Below are 21,127 nucleotides of genomic sequence, written 5' to 3' on the forward strand. Positions count from 1 at the left end.
GGGATCGAACCTGGGACCTCGGCGCTGTGAGACTGCAGTGCTACCACTGCGCCACCGTGCTGCCCTAATTACAACAATATTAGGCAGGAACTGAAGAATGTCGATTGGGCGCAGATGTTTGAGGGAAAATCAACATGGCATGTGGGAGGCTTTCATGTGTAAATTGAAAGGAATTCAGGACCGGCACGTGCCGTTCCTGTAAGGATGAAGGATAAGTATGGCAAGCTTCAGGAACCTTGGATAACGAGAGATATTGTGAACCTAGTCGAAAAGAAAAGGAAGCATTTGGCAAGGCTAGGAGGCTGGGAACACACAAAGCAAGTGTGGAATACAAGGAAAGTAGAAAGAAACAAGCAAGGAGTCAGGAGGGCTAAAAAGGGCCAGAAGAAGTCAGTAGCCAGCAGGATTAAGGAAAATCCCAAGACTTTTTATACATATATAAGGAGCAAGAGGGTAGCCCACTCAAGGACAGAGGAGAGAATCTGCATGGTTCCAGAGGAAACGGGCAAGGTATTAAATGAGTACTTTGCATCAGTATTCACCAAAGAGAATGACTTGGTGGATGATGAGTCTGGGGGGGGGTTAGATAGTTTGGGTCATGTTGAGATCATAGAGGAGGAGGTATTGGAGTCTTGAAAAACTTTAAGGGAAACAAGTCCCCTGGGCCTGATGGGATATACCCCAGAATACTGAGGGAGGCATTGGAGGAAATTGCTGGGGCCTTGAGAGAAATCTTTGTATCCTCACTGGCTACAGGAAAGGTCCCAGAGGATTGGAGAATAGCCAATTTTGTTCCTTTGTTTAAGAAGGGTAGCAAGGATAATCCAGGTAATTACAGGCCGGTGAGCCTTACGTCAGTGGAAATTATTGGAGAGGATTCTTCGAGCCAGGATTTACTCCCACTTGGAAATAAGTGACCTATTAGTGAGAAGCAGCATGGTATTGCGAAGGGAAGGTTGTGTCTCACGAACTTGATTGAGTTTTTCAAGGAAGTGACGAAGATGATTGATGAGGGTACGACAGTGAATGTTGTCTACATGGACTTCAGTAAGGCCTTTGACAAGCTCCCTCATGGCAGACTGGTACAGAAGGTGAAGTTGCACGGGATCAGAGCTGAGCTGGCAAGGTGGATACAGAACTGGCTCATTTACAGAAGAGTAGCGTTTCTGTATGGAGGGTTGGGACTAGTGGCGCTCCTCAGGGATCAGTGCTGGGACCTTTGCTATTCATAATATATATAAATGATTTCGAGGAAAATGTTACTGTTTGATTTGTGGATGACACAAAGGTTGGTGGAATTGCGAATAGCAATGAGGACCGTCAGAGGATACAGCAGGATATAGATCGGTTGGAGACTTGAGTGGAGAGATGGCAGATGGAATTTAATCCAGACAAATGTGAGGTTATGCATTTTGGAAGGTCTAATACAGATGGGAAATATACAGTAATGACAGAACCCTTAAGAGTATTGATAGGCAGAGAGATCTGGGTGTATAGGTACAAGGTCACTGAAAATGGCAGCGTAGGTGGAGAAGGTAGTCAAGAAGGGATACGGAATGCTTGCCTTCATCGGCCAGGGCATTGAGTTTGAAAATTAGTAAGTGATGTTGCAGCTTTATAAAACCTTAGTTGGCCGCACTTTGAATATAGTGTTCAATTCTGGTTGTCACACTATGAAGAATATGGAGGCTTTGGAGAGGGTACAGAAAAGATTTACCAGGATGTTGCCTGATATAGAGGGCATTACCTATGAGGAGAGGTTGGAGAAACTTGGTTTGTTCTCACTGGAACGACGGAGGTTGAGGGGCGACTTGATCGAATCTACAAGATTATGAGAAACATGGACAGAGTGGATAGTCAGAGGTTTTTCCCAGGGTGGAAGAGTCAATTACTAGGGGGCATAGGTTTAAGGTGCAAGGGGCAAGACTTAAAGAAGATGTGCACGTGAAATTTTTTACACAGAGGGTGGTGGGAGCCTGGAACTCGCTGCCGAGGGAAATAACGGAAGCAGATACGATAGCGACTTTTAAGTGGCGTCTTGACAAATACATGAACAGGACGGGATGGGAACTGAGGAATATGGTCCCCGGAAGGGTAGAGGGTTTTAGTTCAGATGGGCAGCAGGTTCAGTGCAGGCTTGGAGGGCCAAAGGGCCTGTTCCTGTGCTGTAATTTTCTTTGTTCTTTGATGCCGGAATTGGGAAACACCATTGCGAGGAGAATCGTGGCGGGCGTCGGTTTCACGCCAAATCGCAATTCTCCTCAACAGCAGCGTCAATGCGTTCCACTCCGCACGTACAGTAAACACCGTTGGCATATCATTAGCGGGCCTGACCCTGTATTCTCCAGGACCTCCGCGATTCTCCGCCTCTGAATTCCTGATGGCGCGGTTCACTTGTGCTTTTAAAAATCGTGAAACTGGCGCCGTGGCTGATGAGGGAGAGAACATAATAAGAACCAGGAGCAGCAGTAGGCCATCTGGCCCCTTGAGCCTGCTCCGCCATTTAATAGATTATGGTTGATCTTTTTGTGGACTCAGCTCCACTTAACCGCCCATAATTCCTTTACTGTTCAAAGATCTATCTTTTCCTTAAAAACATTCAAGGAGGTAGCCTCAACTGCTTCACTGGGCAATGAATTCCACAGATTTACAACCCTTTGGGTGAAGAAGTTCCTTCTCAACTCAGTCCTTAATCTGCTCACCCTTATTTTGAGGCTATGCCCCCTCGTTCTAGTTTCACCCACCATCTGTCCTGGGGGATGCCCTGTGGCTGGACGAGCTGGAGTTGGCGAGGAGGAGAAAGCTGCAGCAGCGGAGCATGCAGCTGCGGAACAGGAGGCAGCCAAGGAGGATGGAAAGCTGGCTGGCCAACAGGCCGAGAAGGAGGAGGAGGTGCAAAGGCGGCGCCGCATGAGGCCTCATGTGTACCTGCAGCGCCTGTCACTCGAGGACCTGCCGGACCGTGCAAGCCGTTGAAGACTCCGGCTAAGCAGAGGGACAGTGCGACAGAGCTGCCAGATCATGGCGCACCTGACACTATGGGGGAATGGGGGAGGACACACGTTCCTGGTGGCCATCAAACTGACGGTTGCCCTGAACGTCTACACAACAGGCACCTTGCAGGTGCCAAGTGGGGACCTGTCCGGGATCTCACAGAGCTCGGTGTACAGGTGCATCCACGGATGCCCTATCTGTCCAGTCGGCATTATACATCAATTTATCAATTTCAATGTGGACCGAGCCCACCAGTATGCCTGGGCAGCGGGGTTCGCCTCCATCCCTGAGATGCCCAGAGTCCAGGTGATGATCAATGGGATGCATATCGCCCTATGAGCACCTGCAAATGACAGGTCGATCTACACAAACCGAAAGAGATTCTACTCGATCAATGTGCAGCTGGTGTGTGACCATCAGGTGTGCATCATGCATGTCTGTGCCTGATACCCGGGCACTGTGCATGACGCCTTCATTCTGGCACACTCAACAATTCCGGCCCCTTCGCGAACGGCAGTGGCTGGCAGCCTCCTTCCCGGGCTGGGATACAGCGTAGCCCGCCTCTCCTCTATGGCGTCCAGGAGGGTCTCAAGCTTGGCACTGGTGAATCTTGGGCCGCTCTCCTTGCTGTAATCTGGGATGGTGTGTGTGGGGAGTGCAGTGTGTATATGCGGCTGCAGCTTATCAGCCTCCTGAGTGTCAATCGCGAATCCGGTGAAGCCCACACCGTTTCTCATTGGAATTTCTTGTATCCAATGTGGCACCAGTGCTAGCCCCTCCACAGTTGCTGGATCGGTCCAGGTGTGGCGCCAGTTAGGCTGTCATGGAAGTCCACAAATCCTGGTCCTTGGGGCAGCACGGTAGCATAATGGTTAGTACAATTGCTTCACAGCTCCAGGGTCCCAGGTTCGATTCCCGGCTTGGGTCACTGCCTGTGCGGAGTCTGCACGCTCTCCCCGTGTCTGCGTGGGTTTCCTCCGGGTGCTCCAGTTTCCTCCCACAGTCCAAAGATGTGCAGGTTAGGTGGATTGGCCATGCTAAATTGCCCTTAGTGCCCAAAATTGCCCTTAGTGTTGGGTGGGGTTACTGGGTTATGGGGATAGGGTGGCAGTGTGGGCTTGGGAGGGTGCTCTTTCCAAGAGCCGGTGCAGACTCGATGGGCCAAATGGCCTCCTTCTATGCTGTAAATTCTATGATTCTGTGAAATCCCGTCACTGGTATTTGTTTCTTTCACGTTACCACTCTTTTCCAGGTTGTGCGATACCTATTCTCTCTTATTTTATCGGCCCCCTCCTATTAACCCTGTCCAATCTCATCCCAATTCAACTCACACACCAATCAGAGCAAGGTACCCTGCTTTGATCAGCAACCCATCCACCACCTTAGACATGCACTCCCTACAGCACCAGCGCACCATGGCGTGGTGTGAAATAGCTCCTCGATGCAACTCACCAAGGCTTCTTTGAAAGTATTCCCACAACTGCGACATCTGCCAACAGGTGCATGGGAACATTATCATCTCTGTATTTTCCACCAAGTCACCCACCATCCTAACTTGAACACATTTCACCGTTCCTCCATCAGCACTGAGTCAACATCTTAACCTAACAGCATTGTGGCAGTACCTCCATCACACAGACAAGCAGGAAGCTCTCCAAAATCTCAGATCAGTTTGGAAATGACAGTAACTGTGAGCCTGGCTAGTGATACCGTATTCCAAGAATTTATATTTTTATATGTTATAGCTCTTATGCTATCCTTTTGCCCTCAGACTTTATCACCACATCCCATCTTTCCTTGTACTATTCTGTTCAGTTGTTCCAACCTATTTCATTCTTGTCATGTTCATATTCCCAAATCATCACCTGCCCTTTTTCATTCTGTACTGTCTCACAGGATTTCATTGATTTTGCGAAATACTTTGATATGATTTCACAAGAAGACAAGACTTAGGAGCAGGAGTAGGCCATTTGGCCCCTCAAGCCTGTTCCTCCCTGGTAAATGGTCCTGGTTGCTCTGATCAATCTAACTCAGCCTTGAATATATTCAATAATCCAGCCTCCTCTGCACTCTGGAGAAGAGAATTCCACGGACTAATGACCCTCTGAGAGAGACAAAAAATATCCCCTCATCACAGTCATAAATGGTAGACCCCCAATTTTTAAACTGTGTCCTCTGGCAATCACGCAAACAATGTATGTTTGTAAGCTGCCAACTCAATATTAGCCATCATCACCTTTCCCTGGGGAGCAAGGTTGCTTTGTACTAGGGGAATGAAGGTCACAAACATTAAATTATACATAGCATAATTTAGTGGTTATGTCAGCCAATATTTGCTCATTGCACATGAAGTAAAACAACATAAACTATTGAAGTTGCTGGTGTTTGTGATTTCCTCATTACACGCATAGTAAATACTGACAGAAATGTTTCAACGAAACATAAATAATTGCCAGTACAACGTTTACATAAATGGCCGTAAAGCTTTTACGGCATCAAACTTGGCGAAGTATGAAGCTTAAATGTGACTGCAAATGTGTTTCTTTTAAATGTGCAGATAGCAAGTTTTTTCGGGTTATGATTAACTAGCTGTCTAGAGATCACCCACCTGTAAACTGTTGTGATTTTATATGGAACAAATAAATCAACTCAAACATTCTCCATTTTGAGGATCAGGTTTTAGCTGAATTGCAAGATATAGTATAAAACTCTAACCTGTGACTGCGGAGGCAGCAGAAGTGTGCAGCTCCAATTCTCTTAGTCCCTTTCTTCATGCGTGTTTATTCATAATAAATAGTGGGACTGTCAAAGAGACAATTTTTCCCACAAGTATCCCAGATTCAGAATTCACAAGTGGTTAATTTGCCAGTGGGTTGCCCTGGTGACAGTCCCAGATGGGGTACTACATCAAAATGTCCAGATAATGGTTCGTACCACGAATAAAAGTTATATTATTAAAACAATTACAATTTTAACATAATTTTTTGAAAGAACCATTTTCTAAATGCTGTGCATAAAGAATCACAACAGATACGATTGTTGGTGTTATCAGGTATTCCAAACACTTAATATAAAGAGTGGTATTTTGAATTTTCCTTTCTCCTCATCTGCACACAATTACTAATGCGTTGAGGGATTAGCTCAGGATTAATTCCCTAAAATTCTGTTCTCAAAATATTGGTGACCTTCTTACCTTACATCCTATTTCACATCTGTGATTGTTCTATACATTTTCTTTCTCTACACATCAACCTTGCACCATCTGGTTTTCTACATGTGTTGCATAGCCTCAGGGGCAGTTGATATAATTTTCATCTGCAGAGTTTAAACCCTAAGAGAGATTTTACCTTCCAGTACTGTTTGAGTTGGCGCACCTTCTGAAATCTTTCTAAAACCATCCCGTGGCTGACTTGGTTTGATAGATTGAGATAGAGACCACACAGAAACCAACAAGAACTTTTGAAGGATGCTTTCAATTATTTCTTTTACATTGCACATTCTTGCAAATATAGGAAAACTCTTTTTTTTTAATGTGGGGATCGTCACGACAGATCTCACAACAGTGCCATGGCTAAAATGTAAACAGATCCTTAAAATGTGCAAGCTGTGCATTTCTAGGCTAGCCCACCAGGAAACAGCCATATGATTGAGACATCTCAAATTAATTCCAAAATCATGGCTCCAAATGTTGAGTGCAAAGCACCAATAGAATAGAAACAAGGCAGTTTTAAAAAGAAATACTGGAAAAAAAGAACTGGGGCAGGATTCTCCCCTATCCGGCGTGGCGGGGGGTCCCAGCGCCGAGGAGTGGCGTGAATCACTCCGGCATCGGACGCCCCAAAGGTGAGGAATCCTCCACTCCTTCAGGGGCTAGGCCCGCCCCAGTGTGGTTTGTGCCCCGCTGGCCGGCGGGGAAGGGGCTTGGCACCATGCCAACCGGCGCCGAAGTGCCTCCGCCGGCCTGCGCAAATTGGCGCATGCGCGGGAGTGCCAGCGTGTGCTGGCATCATCCCGGCGCATGCGCGGGAGGGTTCGTCTCCGCATCGGCCATCGCGGAGGACCACAGCGGCCGATGCAGAGGAATAGAGTCCCCCCATGGCACAGGCCTGCCCGCGGACGGTGGGCCCCGATTGCGGGCGAGACCACCGTGGGGGCACCACCTGTGGCCAGATCCCCGAGAACCCTGGAGGCCGCCCGCGCCGCCAGGTTCCGCCAGTAAGGACCTACACCAATTTACATCGGCGGGACTGGCAAAAAACACCGGTGGGACTTCGGCCCATCGCAGGCCGGAGAATTCGGGGGACCCCGGGGCCCATTGAGTTGCGCCGGTCCCCGCCATTCTCCGAGGCGGGCGGCGCGATTCACGCTGGGGCGATTTTTGGGGGGCCGGAGAATTCGGAGGACGGCAGGGGCGGGATTCACGCCGACCCCCTACGATTCTCCGACCCGGCAGGGGGGTCGGAGAATCCCGCCCCTGATGTCTTTGTATCGGAAAAGCTAATAGTAAAAGTCGACAACAGGAGTAACACTATCACCAACATTTTTTTGTATTCATTTTAAATGTCCATTATTTTCAGTTTTTAAAAAAACCGTTTTACTTATTTTGGTGTGGAATCTGTCACTGTCAATCTAATGATACATTGTTAGAGGCTGCAGGAAATTCCAGGGATTTCAAACATAAGACTCAGGAAATGTACGTATTGACATATAAACATGGAAATTCAGTAACCACAGGAAATTAAAGCCAGCATTTTATCACTGAACCACTATGAAATGCTGTGTCCATTACATGACTGAATACCTTTGGTATCCTTTCTGAGAAGCTAACACAAGCGGAGGGAACCCAAGCTCATCAAGGACGTCCACCTTCACATTTCTGAAAGAGTAATAAGAATGTTCACAGTGAAATTCTTTTGAACTTTTGGACAGCAGAAAACCTCTTTTCAATTTTAAATACCCTGCTGGCTTTTTATACCCACCCTTGGAAGAATGAGCAGTTCGGTGGGAGGCTGATACCCACAGAGCAAGATCTAAATTTCAGGAAAGGGACAAAGAAAACTCCCATATTAAAACGTATGAAGAGGACTGATTAGTGCTGAGGCAATTGGATTTGCTGGGCATTATTTCTTATAAAGTGAGTAAGTTTACAAATCATTTAGAATTCAGGTTATCATTTGAGCTTTCCAGATATAGTTGTCATATATTAGGCACTATTATATGTAATTGGAGTCCTTTGAATATGTAATTTAGGGGAGGTGGTGGCACAGTGATATTGTCGCTGGATTAGTAATCCAGAGGCCCAGGGTAATCGGCTAGGGACCCGGGCTCGAATCCCATCATGGCAGATGATGGACTTCAAAACTCAATGGAACATCTGGAATAAAAAGTCTAAAGGTGACCATGAAGACATTGTCGATTGTCATAAAAACCCATCTGGTTCACTAATGCCATTTAGGGAAGGAAACCTGCCATTTTTACCTGGTCTGGCCTTCATGTTATTCCAGACTCACAGCAATGTGTTTGACTTTTAACTGTTCACCGCAATGCCCTAGCAAGCCACTCAGTTTTACTCAACATCAAAACACAAAGGAATGGAACCAAACAGGCCACCCAGACACTGGAAACGACAATGGCAAACCCAGCTCTGTCCACCCTGTAAGTCCTCTTTTCTAACATCTGGTGGCCCGTGCCAAAACTGGGAGAGCTGTCTGACAGACTAGTCAAACAACATCCTGACATAATCATACTCACGGAATTGTACCTTACAGATAATGGGCGAAATTCTACCCAAACGGCGCGATGTCCGCCGACTGGCGCCCAAAACGGCGCCAATCAGATGGGCATCGTGCCGCCCCAAAGATGCGGAATGATCCGCATCTTTGGGGGCTGAGCCCCAACATTGAGGGGCTAGGCCGACGCCGGAGGGATTTCCGCCCCGCCAGCTGGCGGAAACGGCCTTTGTTGCCCCGCCAGCTGGCGCGGAAATGACATCTCGGGCGGCGCATGCGCGGGAGCGTCGGCGGCCGCTGACAGTTTCCCGCGCATGCGCAGTGGAGGGAGTCTCTTCCACCTCCGCCATGGTGGAGACCGTGGCGGAGGCGGAAGGGAAAGAGTGCCCCCACGGCACAGGCCCGCCCGTGGATTGGTGGGCCCCGATCGCGGGCCAGGCCACCGTGGGGGCACCCCCCGGGGCCAGATTGCCCCGCCCCCCCCCCCCAGGACCCCGGAGCCCGCCCACGCCACCTTGTCCCGCCGTTCAAAAGGTGGCTTAATCCACGCCGGCGGGACAGGCAATTTATCGGTGGGACTTCGGCCCATCCGGGCCGGAGAATCGAGCGGGGGGGCCCGCCAACCGGCGCGGCCCGATTCCTGCCCCCGCCGAATATCCGGTACCGGAGACTTCGGCAACCAGCGGGGGCGGGATTCACGGCAGCCCCCGGCAATTCTCCAACCCGGCGGGGGGTCGGAGAATGACGCCCAATGTCCGAGACACCACAATCATCAACCCCTCACCATTCCTGGGTATGTCCTGTCGTGGGCAGCATGGTAGCATCGTGGTTAGCTCCAGCTCCAGGGTCCCAGGTAACAATCCCGGCTTGGGTCACTGTATGTGTGGAGTCTGCACGTTCTCCCCGTGGGTTTCCTCCGGGTGCTCCGGTTTCTTCCCACAGTCCAAAGATGTGCAAGTTAGGTGGATTGGACATTCTAAATTGCCCTTAATGTCCAAAAAGGTTAGGTGGGGTTACTGGGTTACGGGGATAAAGGAGGATAGGGTGGTGGAGTGGGGCTTAAGTAGGGTGCTCTTTCCAAGGACCGGTGCAGACTCAATGGGCTGAATGGCCTCCTTCTGCACTGTAAATTCTATGAATTATATGATCTATGAGTAGAGATGGCAGTGCAGTGGTATATAGTTGGGAGGGAGTTACCCTGGGAGTCCTCAACATTGACTCTGGAGCCCACGAAGTATCATGGCACGGGGTCAAACATGGGCAAAGAATCCTGTTGATTACCACATACTGTCCACTGTCAGCTGCTCAATACGTGCTGCCCCATGTTGAACACCACTTTGAGGCAGCACCGAGGGTGGCAGGGTGCAGAATGTACTCTGGGTGGGGGTCTTCAATGTCCATCACCAGGACTGGCCCAGTGGTACCACCACAGACCGAGCAGGCTGGGTCCTAAAGGACATAGCCGCTAGACTGGAACTTTCTGCAACCACATTTACTTCTCCTATTGGCGCGATTAAACGAAATGGGAACAAAGACCCATAGCGAGCACGTTTAGCTGCGTGTTTCCCGGAGTTTTCATCGCCGAGAACCACAAGACACGCGACTCGCGTTTGATGATAGGGTTAGGGGCAGCACAGTAGCCTTGTGGATAACACAATTGCTTCACAGCTCCAGGGTCCCAGGTTCGATTCTGGTTTGGGTCACTGTCTGTGCGGAGTCTGCACATCCTCCCCGTGTGTGCGGGGGTTTCCTCCGGGTGCTCCGGTTTTCTCCCACGGTCCAAAGATGTGCGGGTTAGGTGGATTGGCCATGATAAATTGCCCTTAGTGTCCAAAATTGCCCTTAGTGTTGGGTGGGGTTACTGGGTTATGGGGATAGGGTGGCGGTGTTGACCTTGGGTAGGGTGCTCTTTCCAAGAGCCGGTGCAGACTCGATAGGCTGAATGGCCTCCTTCTGCACTGTAAATTCTATGATAATCTATGATGGGCCTCAATGAGGTCACGCATAACCCCATTTTGTATAGTGAGGAAACCCGCTCGCCAGAACTCCTCAGTGTGGTGAGAGATCGGGACGTCATTTTTAAATGGCATCCTGATATCTGAGGCCCCGAAGCGACTCCTGACCGCCCCCCAAGCTCCAGCACACAATGGGAGGTTCCATGGCCCCCCACCGAACACCCACGCAGGGCACCCCTGGCCTGATCACACCCGCGCAAAAAACGTCAGCTGCTCCTTGTGCAGTGCCAACCTAACACCCTGGCAGTGCCCATGCCAGCTGGCAGTGTCAGAGTGCCGGGCTGGACGTGTCAGGGTGCCTTGGTGATTCCAGCAGTGCCAGGGTGCCCTCTGCCCAAGGTATGCACCCGGGGGCTTCTGATCCCTGGGAGACCACCACGTGTGCCATTCCATCTGGTCAACTCAGGTACTTCACGGATCTGAACATTACAGAGAGACTCGCTGTCTCACTATGATAAGCAGATTTTCTAAAAAGTGATCCTGTCCACAATGGCAGGATTTACATCGCAACATCTTGCGAGATTGTGTTAGATCTCACGTGGCGTTGCGAGCCGGGTAGATCCTGGGGACGGGGTCTCCTGGTTTTTATCAGCCACCCTGCACCGCGGTGAGCAGTTTTGCAGGCGCAGTCTGGCCATAACATTAAAGTTATGCCCTATAGCATTAAAGTTCGAGTTGTAAATGTAGGTCAGGTTAGGGGTGGTGCAGACTCTCTCTCCTGGGGTATTTATTTAACTTGGTGAGATTTGATGATAATCAAAGACTTTCATGGTTATTCTTCTTAGTGCCAGAGGATAAATAGAGTTCAATTTCACAACTCACCATGGTGGGATTTGAACTCACAGCTGCTAGGATGCAGGTCCGGTATCATAACCATAATACATACGTACGCTACCATATCCTTTATTGCATTCATGGGATTTAAATATTTAATAATAATCTTTATTAGTGTCACAAGTAGGCTTAACACTGCAATGAAATTACCCTGGTTAGCAGGTTTTGATGGGCCTACGAGGCGAGCAAGTTGGGGGGGGGGGGGATCGATACTGGGTGAGATGTTTTCGAGGGGAAGTGCAGGGGGGGGATTCTGGGAGGGGGTTCGATGTTAATAATGGAAAGGGATGGGTCAGGCTCATGGGGCGGGGCCCTGTGGTATGATGATGTTGGTAAGAAGGGGGGGGAGGGTGAGGCACCCCCAGTTAGGATAGTCACGTGGAACGTGAGGGGGCTCGGAGGCCGAGTCAAAAGGTCAAGGGTGCTTTCGCATCTTAAAAGTTTGAAGGCCGATGTAGCAATGCTGCAGGAGACTCACCTGAGGGTGAAGGACCAAGTAGGACTTAAAAAGGGCTGGGTTAGTGAGGTGTTTCATTCTGGATTTGACAGAAGAGCTCGAAGGGTAGCGGTAATGGTCAGCAAAAGGGTACGGTTCCAGATGGAGAAGGTGGATGCAGATCAGGGGGGTAGGTATGTGATTGTGACAGGGACGCTGGAGGAGAGGCTAGTGGCCCTGGTAAGTGTATATGGTCCCAATTGGGACGATGTGGGGTTCGCGAAGAAGGTGTGTGGGGCCATCCCCGACTTGGACACACACAAACTGATAGTGGGGGGGGGGACTGGAACTTGGTACAGGAGCCAAAATTGGACAGGTCACGGCCGCGCTCGCTGGTTCCATCAAGGGGGGCAAAGGCACTGGCTGGGCTAATGGTGGAAATGGGAGGGTGGACCCTTGGCGGCCCAAAAGGTGTAATCGCAGATTGACCTTTTCATGGTGGGGAAGGCGCTACTGGCTGGAGTTAAAGGGTCGGAGTACTTGGCAATTGCAATATCAGATCATGCTCCGCACTGGGTAGATATGGTACTGGAGAAAGGGATGGTACAGAGACCAGGGTGGAAGTTAGATGCGGGACTGTTGGGGGACCGAGGATTCTGTGACAAAATTGAAAAAGTAATTGAGGAATATGTTGGTTTTAACTGCACAGGTAAGGTGTCAAAGGCGGTTGTCTGGGAGGCTTTATAGGTGATGGTAAGGGGTGAGGTGATCTCGTTCAAGGCTAGGCTAGACAAAGAGGAGAAGTTGGAATGTCACAGAGTAATAGCTGAGATGCTGGAGGTAGACAGGAGGTATGCAGTAGGTAGGGACCCAGCGCAGTTGGAAAAGAGGAAGGAACTCCAGGCGAGCTCTGACCGACTATCTACCAGGAAGGCGGTACACCAATTGAGGCGAGCAAGGGGGGCAGTTTACGAGCATGGCGAGAAGGCCGATGTTGGCGGGTCAGCTCCGTAGGGACGCTGCGGCAAGGGAAATTGTCCAGTTGCGGGACAGGGCAGGGAAGTTGGTGGTAGCTCCAGATCAGATTAACAAGGTTTTTAAGGAATTCTATGAGAGGTTGTACAGGTCAGAGCCACTTGGGGGAGGCCGGGAGATGCAGGAATTTCTAGATGGGCTGGAGTACCCAAGGTTAGGGGAGGGGGACAGGGCTACATTAGAGGGAGCGATAATGGAGCAGGAGATAAAAGATGCGATTGAGAGGATGCAGTCAGGGAAGGTAGCAGGGTTTCCGGTGGAATATTATAAATAATTCAAAAATAAGCTGGTACCGCTGATGGTGGGGATGTTTAAGGAGGCGATAGGGAAGGGGGTGTTACCACAGACTTTGGGGCAGACATTGAGTTCCCTGTTCCTTAAGAAAGATAAGGATCCGACGGAGTGTGGGTCGTATAGGCCCATAGCACTTTTAAACGTGGACGCAAAGATATTGTTGAAGATACTGGCGGGTTGGCTAGAGGATTACCTCCCAAAGGTGATCGGTGAAGATCAGACGGGGTTTGTGAGAGGGAGGCAGCTCTTTTCAAACATTAGAAGGGTATTGAACGTGGTTATGGTACCGGCAGAGGGGAAGGAAACAGAGGTGGTTGTGGTATTGGACGCTGAGAAAGTGTTTGACCGGGTAGAATGGGGGTACTTCATGGCAGTCCTAGAGCGGTTTGGAATTGGCCCCAGATTTGTGGACTGGGTAAAGCTACTATATAAGGAGCCGAGGGCGAGTGTCTGCACAAACAACATCAGCTCAGAATACTTTCCTTTCCACCGTGGGACTAAGCAGGGATGTCCTATGTCCCCCCTGCTGTTTGCACTCGCGATTGAGCCATTGGCCATCGCATTAAGAAGTTCAGGGGTATGGAAAGGAATAATGCGGGGGGGGGGAGGTAGAGCATAGGGTGTCCTTATATGACGATGACTTGCTGTTATACGTGTCAGAACCAAGTGTGTCAATAGGGGGAATATTGGAGCTGCTCCGAGTGTTTGGGTCTTTCTCAGGGTACAAATTAAATCTAGACAAGAGTGAATATTTTGTGGTGTCTCGGCCGGGGGTGGGGGCAGTGGTGGGGGGGGGGGCTGCCATTCCGTAAGGCAGGGACTCACTTTAGATACCTGGGGGTGCAGGTTGTTTCGGGGGGGGGCTCTAGTTTGGTGGGGAGGGTGAAAGCCGATCTGGCAAGGTGGGATGGTCTCCCTCTGTCACTGGCGGGTCGGATACAGCCGGTTAAAATGAACATGTTGCCGCGATTCCTGTTTATTTTTCAATGCCTGCCGATTTTCCTGCCAAAGGCATTTTTTAGAGAGATTAAATGGATGATTACCTCGTTCATATGGGGAGGGAAGGTGGCCAGAATTAAAAAGGTGCTGCTACAGATGGGAAGGTCGGCAGGGGGTTTGGGTCTTCCGAACCTGATGTATTATTACTGGGCGGTGAATGTGGAGAAGGTACGAGCTGGGTCAGAGGGGTTGACTCCCATTGGGTCAGAATGGAGGAGAGTTTGTTTAGGGGGCCAGGATTGAAGGCGCTAGCGACAGCGCCGCTTCCGATGGCCCCGGGGAAATACTCAGGGAGTCCGGTAGTAATAGCTTCGTTGAGAATTTGGAGGCAGTCTCGACAGCACTTCGGATTGGGGGCAGGGTCAAGGGAAATGCCGATTCGGGGGAACCGTAGATTTGAGCCAGGGAAGTGGGACGGAAATTTTCGGAGATGGGAGGAGAAAGGAATTAGGACACTAAAAGATTTATTTCTTGGGGGTTGTTTTGCAGGATTGAAGGAGCTGGGAGCGAAGTATGGGTTGGAGGAGGGGGAAATATTTAGATACATGCAGGTTCGAGACTTTGCCAGAAAGGAGATACAGACCTTCCCAGTAGAGCCGGCTTCCACATTGCTGGAGGAGGTGCTGGCGACAGGGGGACTGGAGAAGGGGGTAGTATCGGTGGTTTATGGGGTTATTTTGGAGGAGGAGAAGGTGCCGCTAGAAGGGATCAAGGCAAAGTGGGAGGAAGAGTTGGGAGAAGGTATGGAGGATGGGTTCTGTGCTCCGGAGGGTGAACGCCTCCACTTCGTGTGAGAGTTTGCGGCTGATACAGCTGAAGGTGGTGTATAGAGCGCACCTCACAAGGGCGAGGATGAGCCGGCTCTTTGAGGGGGTAGAAGATGTGTGTGAACATTGTGGGGGGGGCCCCGCAAACCACATTCATATGTTTTGGTCCTGTCCAAAGCTGGAGGATTACTGGAAGGAGGTGTAATCTCTAAAGTGGTGCACGTGAAACTGGACCCGGGCCCTCGGGAGGCCATATTCGGGGTGTCGGACCAGCCGGGGTTGGAAACGGGTGCGGAGGCAGATGTTGAAGCCTTCGCCTCGTTGATCGCCCGAAGGCAGATCCTGTTAGGGTGGAGAGCAACCTCTCCACCCTGTGCCCTGGCGTGGCGGGGGGGATCTGCTGGAATTTTGAACGCTTGAAAAGTTCAAATTTGAACTGAGGGGAAGGATGGAGGGGTTCTACAATTCATGGGCGTTATTCATTATGCACTTTCAAGAATTGGATCACATCGAACATTAGGGGGGTTGGGGGCTGGGAGGGTTGGGAGGAGGGGTCTGTATGTGTTAATGGTGCTATGGGTGGTGATTCCTGATTCCTTTTTGTCATTTGTTTATGTTAACATGCAGACCAATGTCTGGTGTTTGGTGGGTGGATGGGATCGTTGTTATTGTTATGGGGATTGACATTACATTCATTACTGATTTTTGTTTAATGTTGGCTGTAAATTTGGGAGAAAATTTGAAAAAGGAGAATAAAAAATATTTTTTTTAAAAACACTGCAATGAAATTACAGTGAAAATCCCCTAGTCACTACACTCCGGCGCCTGTTCGTGCACACTGAGGGAGAATTCAGAATGTCCAAATCACCTAACAAGCACGTCTTTTGGGGCTTACTTGCATGGTTTGTCTACCACTCTAGCCAATAAAGAGATATTTGCTCAGGTTAAAAAAGGTATCTGCCCTGAGCTGTAGGATTCCAACTTCTAACTCATCCTTTTAACATTATTGTTTTGTTAACCTCATGTGCAAAATGGTCTATGGCTGGACACCTTCTTCAAAAAGCAAAGGCAGAAGAGATTTTTTATCCTAGGGGTGTGCCGATGTTAAAAAATAAAATAATTCACCCTTGTCTCATGTAATATTTGGAGTACATTGGGGTAAACTAGCCCCTCTGTATGTTAAATTTTATATATTTCACACCAGCACTGACGATGATACAGATATCGGTCTGTGGAAGTGTGAAATGTAGAAATTAAACAATCTGGGTTGCATTTGTATGCTGAAAATTTAAGATTCTCGGTAAATTATAAGCATAGCTGTGAACAATTTTTGAGTGTTAAAGAAAATATAGCCCGTTGTATCTGTATGTAAAAGTGCAATAATTTGGGAACAGAATATCAAATTCAGAGTAAACCAATTGAAATTTGTCAACCGTAAATACGCAGCCTGGATTAGTAAAGGGGAATCAATACCACACTGTTGCAAATAGCTGTAAACCAGCGAGCAGATGTAAGCAAGGTCACCTACTCTGACTGCAATATATGGCATACTTCCTTGACATCATTCTTAATTATAGCATGGTGCAGATGCTTTCCATTCATTGGTTCCCCTAATCGTAAAAGGAATAGAAAGTAAAGGTTAAAAGCTACATGTCAACCATGAAAGGAAGAATAAAACAAGATTGAATATTTATTACTGTACCCAGTAACAATTGTGGAGAGTAGAATTTATCCAAGTTTGAAGGAGGGACTTGGGAGAGGTAGAATTGTGAGTCGAGGCATAAAGTTTACGTTGTCAATTCCAATCCTAGCACAGGAACTCACAGGTCAGCAGTAACATGTGTGATGAATGGAGGATTTGAGGAATATTGGCTTCTAAACATTGGGACAAGTTAAGGGATAGGCACTGGAGAGCCTGACAAGCGGCCGCAGCATCTAAGTCTTTCCCCACACACTCTCATTCCAGCCAAGAAAATGGCACCCCAGAGAGTGGCCCCAAGATGTTAACCGGGCTCAAGTGGAGGTGGCAGAGGTTGTGAGTGCCATGGGCCCCATCGAGAGGATCGGACAGCAGTTCCGCAAGAAGCTGCACAACCTCCTCAGGGCGGCCGGGGTGAATCTCGAGCTCCATGCTCCTGGCAGCACCCTGACCCAAACACCCATGAACCCCCTCCCCCCCACCCCCAGGAGAAGGCTGTTCACAACCGCCAGAAACAGAAGAAGACTAGAGGGGGCTCCGGTACTAGTGCCCCTCACCGTCGTGGAGCAGAGGGCAATGCTTGGCGGGGTGGGAGAGTGGGCAGTCGCAGAGGTGGAGGTCGGCATGGGAGAACAAAGGAGTGGTACGGTAGCACTGTTGCTTCACAGCTTCAGGGTCCCAGGTTCGATTCCCGGCTTGGGTCACTGTCTGTGCGGAGTCTGCACATTCTCCCCTTGTCTGCGTGCGTTTCTTCCGGGTGCTCCGGTTTCCTCCCACATGCCCCGAAAGACGTGCTTTTAGGTGAACTGTGTTTTGTTATGCTCTTGATGTAGCATAAGCTGCTTCCTTGATGTGCACTCTGACAAAGGAAGGTTCAGACTTGGAGATAGGTTTAACACGTTTATTAAACTATTAACAATTCTCCTACTTGGATTCGACTCTCCTGTTAATCCTGCTATAGCTACTCAGGCTGATGAACCAGTCTGCTACAATCCACGTGGTGGGTGTGATGTGTTTCAAATCAACCCTATGTACTCACTGAGAGTCTCCACTGGAAAGAGACTGAGCATGTGTGCTGTGTCCTTTTATATGAGTTGGTGTAATGCCCTCCTGTGGTAGTGTCACCGCTATGTGTATCGTGAATGCCCATTGGTCATGTCCTATCTTACTGACCTATTGGTTGAATGTCTGTGTGTCATGTCTCTGGTGCTCCCTCTAGTGTCTATCTAGTCTACGTGTATTTACATTAATCCCCTGTGTATTTACAGTGATGCATATCACCACAAACTGGACATTCTGAATTCTCCCTCTGTGTACCCGAACAGGTGCCGGAATGTAGCGAACAGGGGATTTTCACAGTTACCATTGCAGTGTTAATGTAAGCCTACTTGTGACAATAAAGATTATTATTAGAAAGTGAGGCTCCAATGCGTTGTGATGTCCCTATGGCATGTGAGTTACCCCTCCAACCACACCACGCCGACCCACGATCTCACCATGCGTCCTGTCTTGTGTCATGCAGGGCTACCTTATTACGAGGCGGGACTGGCTGGTGTCCTTCGCCTTATTTACCAATGTTCCGATCTGCCTCGGTCCTCTATCCGAAGGGTGTGGATGGGCTGGGCTGGGTGCAGAGAGTGTGCCATGTGGGGGGCTGTAGGAGACTGGGGTGGTGTAGTGGAGGGGGGGGGGGGGCGGGTGCACCCAAATGCAAAAGGGGGCTTTGGAGGATGGCACGGGCCAGAACCCCCACGGCAGTCGGGGGTACCCCCCCTGGGGTCGCCCTTGGAGGCGGAAGGGGATGGGGCCTGAGATCATAGAATCATAGAATTTACAGTGCAGAAGGAGGCCATTCGGCCCATTGAGTATGCATCGGCCCTTGGAAAGAGCACCCTGCCTAAGCCCATACCTCCATCCCATCCCCGTAACCCAGCAACGCCACCCAAATCTTTTGGACACTAAGGGCAATTTAGCATGGCCAATCCACCTACCCTGCACATCTTTGGACTGTGGGAGGAAACCGGAGCATCCGGAGGAAACCAACGCAGACTCCGCACAGACACTGACCCAAGCCAGGAATCGAACCTGGGACCCAGGAGCTGTGAAGCAACTGTGCTAACCAATGTGCTACTGTGCCCCCCTCATGATGTGGGGACATCATGTGGTAGGGTCTACCTGATGAGTGACACATCATGACTCACCACACCCAGGATCAACCCCAAACCTCCTCCTCACCCTATCCCCAGCCAACTAGCCCACATGCAGGGATCATCCGGACGGACATGAGGGCAGAAGTCAGACTCTGTTAAACGATGCAGAGCATCGGAGCTCATTAGGGCAGTACGGTAGCATAGTGGTTAGCACAGTTGCTTCACAGCTCCAGTGTCCCAGGTTTGATTCCCTGCTTGGGTCACTGTCTGTGTGGAGTCTGTATGTTCTCCCTGTGTGTGCGTGGGTTTCCTCCGGGTACTCGGGTTTTCTCCCACAGTCCAAAGATGTGCGGGTTAGGTGGATTGGCCATGATAAATTGCCCTTAGTGTCCAAAAAGTTTAGGTGGGGTTAATGGGTTTCAGGGGTAAATGGGGATAGGGTGGAGGTGTGGGACCTAAGTGGGGTGCTCTTTCCAAGGGCCAGTGCAGACTCAATGGGCTGAATGGCCTCCTTCTGCACTGTAAATTCTATGATTCTATGATTACAGACTGTCATCATCTTCCATCTCATGGACCAGACCTGCTGATACTGCCAACCCAAGGCCAACACCCTGTGATGAAGCTGATGGGAAGCTCGGAAGTGGGAGGGAGGTGCTGGGTGTGTTGGGCGGGGGGGGGGGGGGGGGATGGAATGCAGGTATAGGGTACAGGGTGGCCTTGGGTGACGGGGGGGGGGTGGGGTGGGGGGGTTGAGACGGGACGGCTGGGCTGCCGATGGCGAGGCTGCCTCGTCGGCGAACCTGGAGATGGTTAGGTTGTCCCGTGCGAGTCAGCCTAGGCAGCCACATCATGCAGCTTCCTATGCCCACCCAAGCCTCATGCCATGCCGATCCTGACCCTGTTCCACATCCTCCTCATCAGATGAGGCCTGGCGTTCATCCTCCTCCTCCTCCAGCATGACCCCTCTGCTTCTGCAGGCCACCACGATGTGGGAGACCTTTCTAGGGTTATACTGGAGTGCCCCATCAGAGTGGTCCAAGCACCTGAACCACAGCTTCAGGAAGCCGATGCACCGCTTGATGACGTTGCTGGTTGCAGCATGGGCGTCATTGTAACGGTTCTCCGCATTGATCTGGGGTCTCCAGACAGACATCATTAACCACAACTGCAGCGGATAATCCCTGTTGACAATGAGCCAACCCATCACCTGAGGGAGCACCTTGAAGGTGTCGGAAACCGCCAAGTGCTCCAGGACGTTGTGCACATTGCCTGGGACCGGGCACAGAGGTGCACGATGTGCAGCCGGTGGTCACACACCAAATGCACGTTCATCGAGTGGAGGCCTGGTTGATGAATGGCACCCCCTAATGCGCCATTGATCGTGGGACATGTGTCCCATTGATCACCTCCTGGACCTGGGGTGTGCCTGCGATGGTGGCGAATCCCACTGCTGGACAACCTGGTGGGTGCAGTTCACAGTGAGGTTTATACAGTGCGCCGTCCAGGCATATAGGGCAGCCATGAGGGCGTGAATGCACCTGCGGATAGAGTGCTGGGAGATCCCAGACTGGTCCCCATTTGGCACGTGGAAAGACACTGTGGCGTAAAAGTTCAGGGTGACCATCACTTTGACGGCCACCGGGAGCCGCTGCTCTCCTCGATATCCTCTTGGTTACAGGTACACCATAATCCGGTAGAGATGTTGCACGGTCTCCCTGCTCAGCTACAGTCATCAATGACACGCCCCGCCTGGCAGGTCCTCAAATAACAGGCGCTGCCGATATACATGGGGGCCTGATGCGGTGCCTCCTTCCCACCTCCTCCCTGGCCTGTTGAGCGGCTGGCTCTCCATCCTCACCATCTCGCCTCTGCTCCTCTGGCTCCTGTTATGCCCGTGCAGCCTCAGTGTGTCCACAAGGGCCACCGCCGCCAGGCAGATGACAACCATTCTTGGCTGGACTCCAAAATCCATTGTCCCAGGGGGTTAACGGCGGGCATGTTAGCTGGTGAGTACTCTGGTGCCCATTCAGGTCCAAATGGCTACACGGTGGCCCTGGCTTGCACTGCAGCCCCTACCCCTGCATGTCCCATTTCCCCTCCCAATCCAAACCCCATCCCCGACCGTTCCCCGTGACATTCTGCCTTCTGCACTCCACCAGGGGGCCTCTAACCCCG

The 21,127-nt window shown here is 50.4% G+C and overlaps 1 protein-coding gene across 1 annotated transcript in view; it reads right to left on the reverse strand.

The window, feature by feature from the left end:
- The window catches only part of fank1 (fibronectin type III and ankyrin repeat domains 1), a 77,487-nt gene that overhangs the window by 26,094 nt on the left and 30,266 nt on the right, over positions 1 to 21,127 (reverse strand). The window contains 2 exon segments of the mRNA XM_072477620.1: positions 7,796 to 7,870; positions 16,632 to 16,713. Coding sequence (XP_072333721.1) covers positions 7,796 to 7,870; positions 16,632 to 16,713 — 157 coding nt within the window.

This window comes from Scyliorhinus torazame, chromosome 16 (assembly GCF_047496885.1).
Source record: "Scyliorhinus torazame isolate Kashiwa2021f chromosome 16, sScyTor2.1, whole genome shotgun sequence".
Lineage (NCBI taxonomy): Eukaryota > Metazoa > Chordata > Chondrichthyes > Carcharhiniformes > Scyliorhinidae > Scyliorhinus > Scyliorhinus torazame.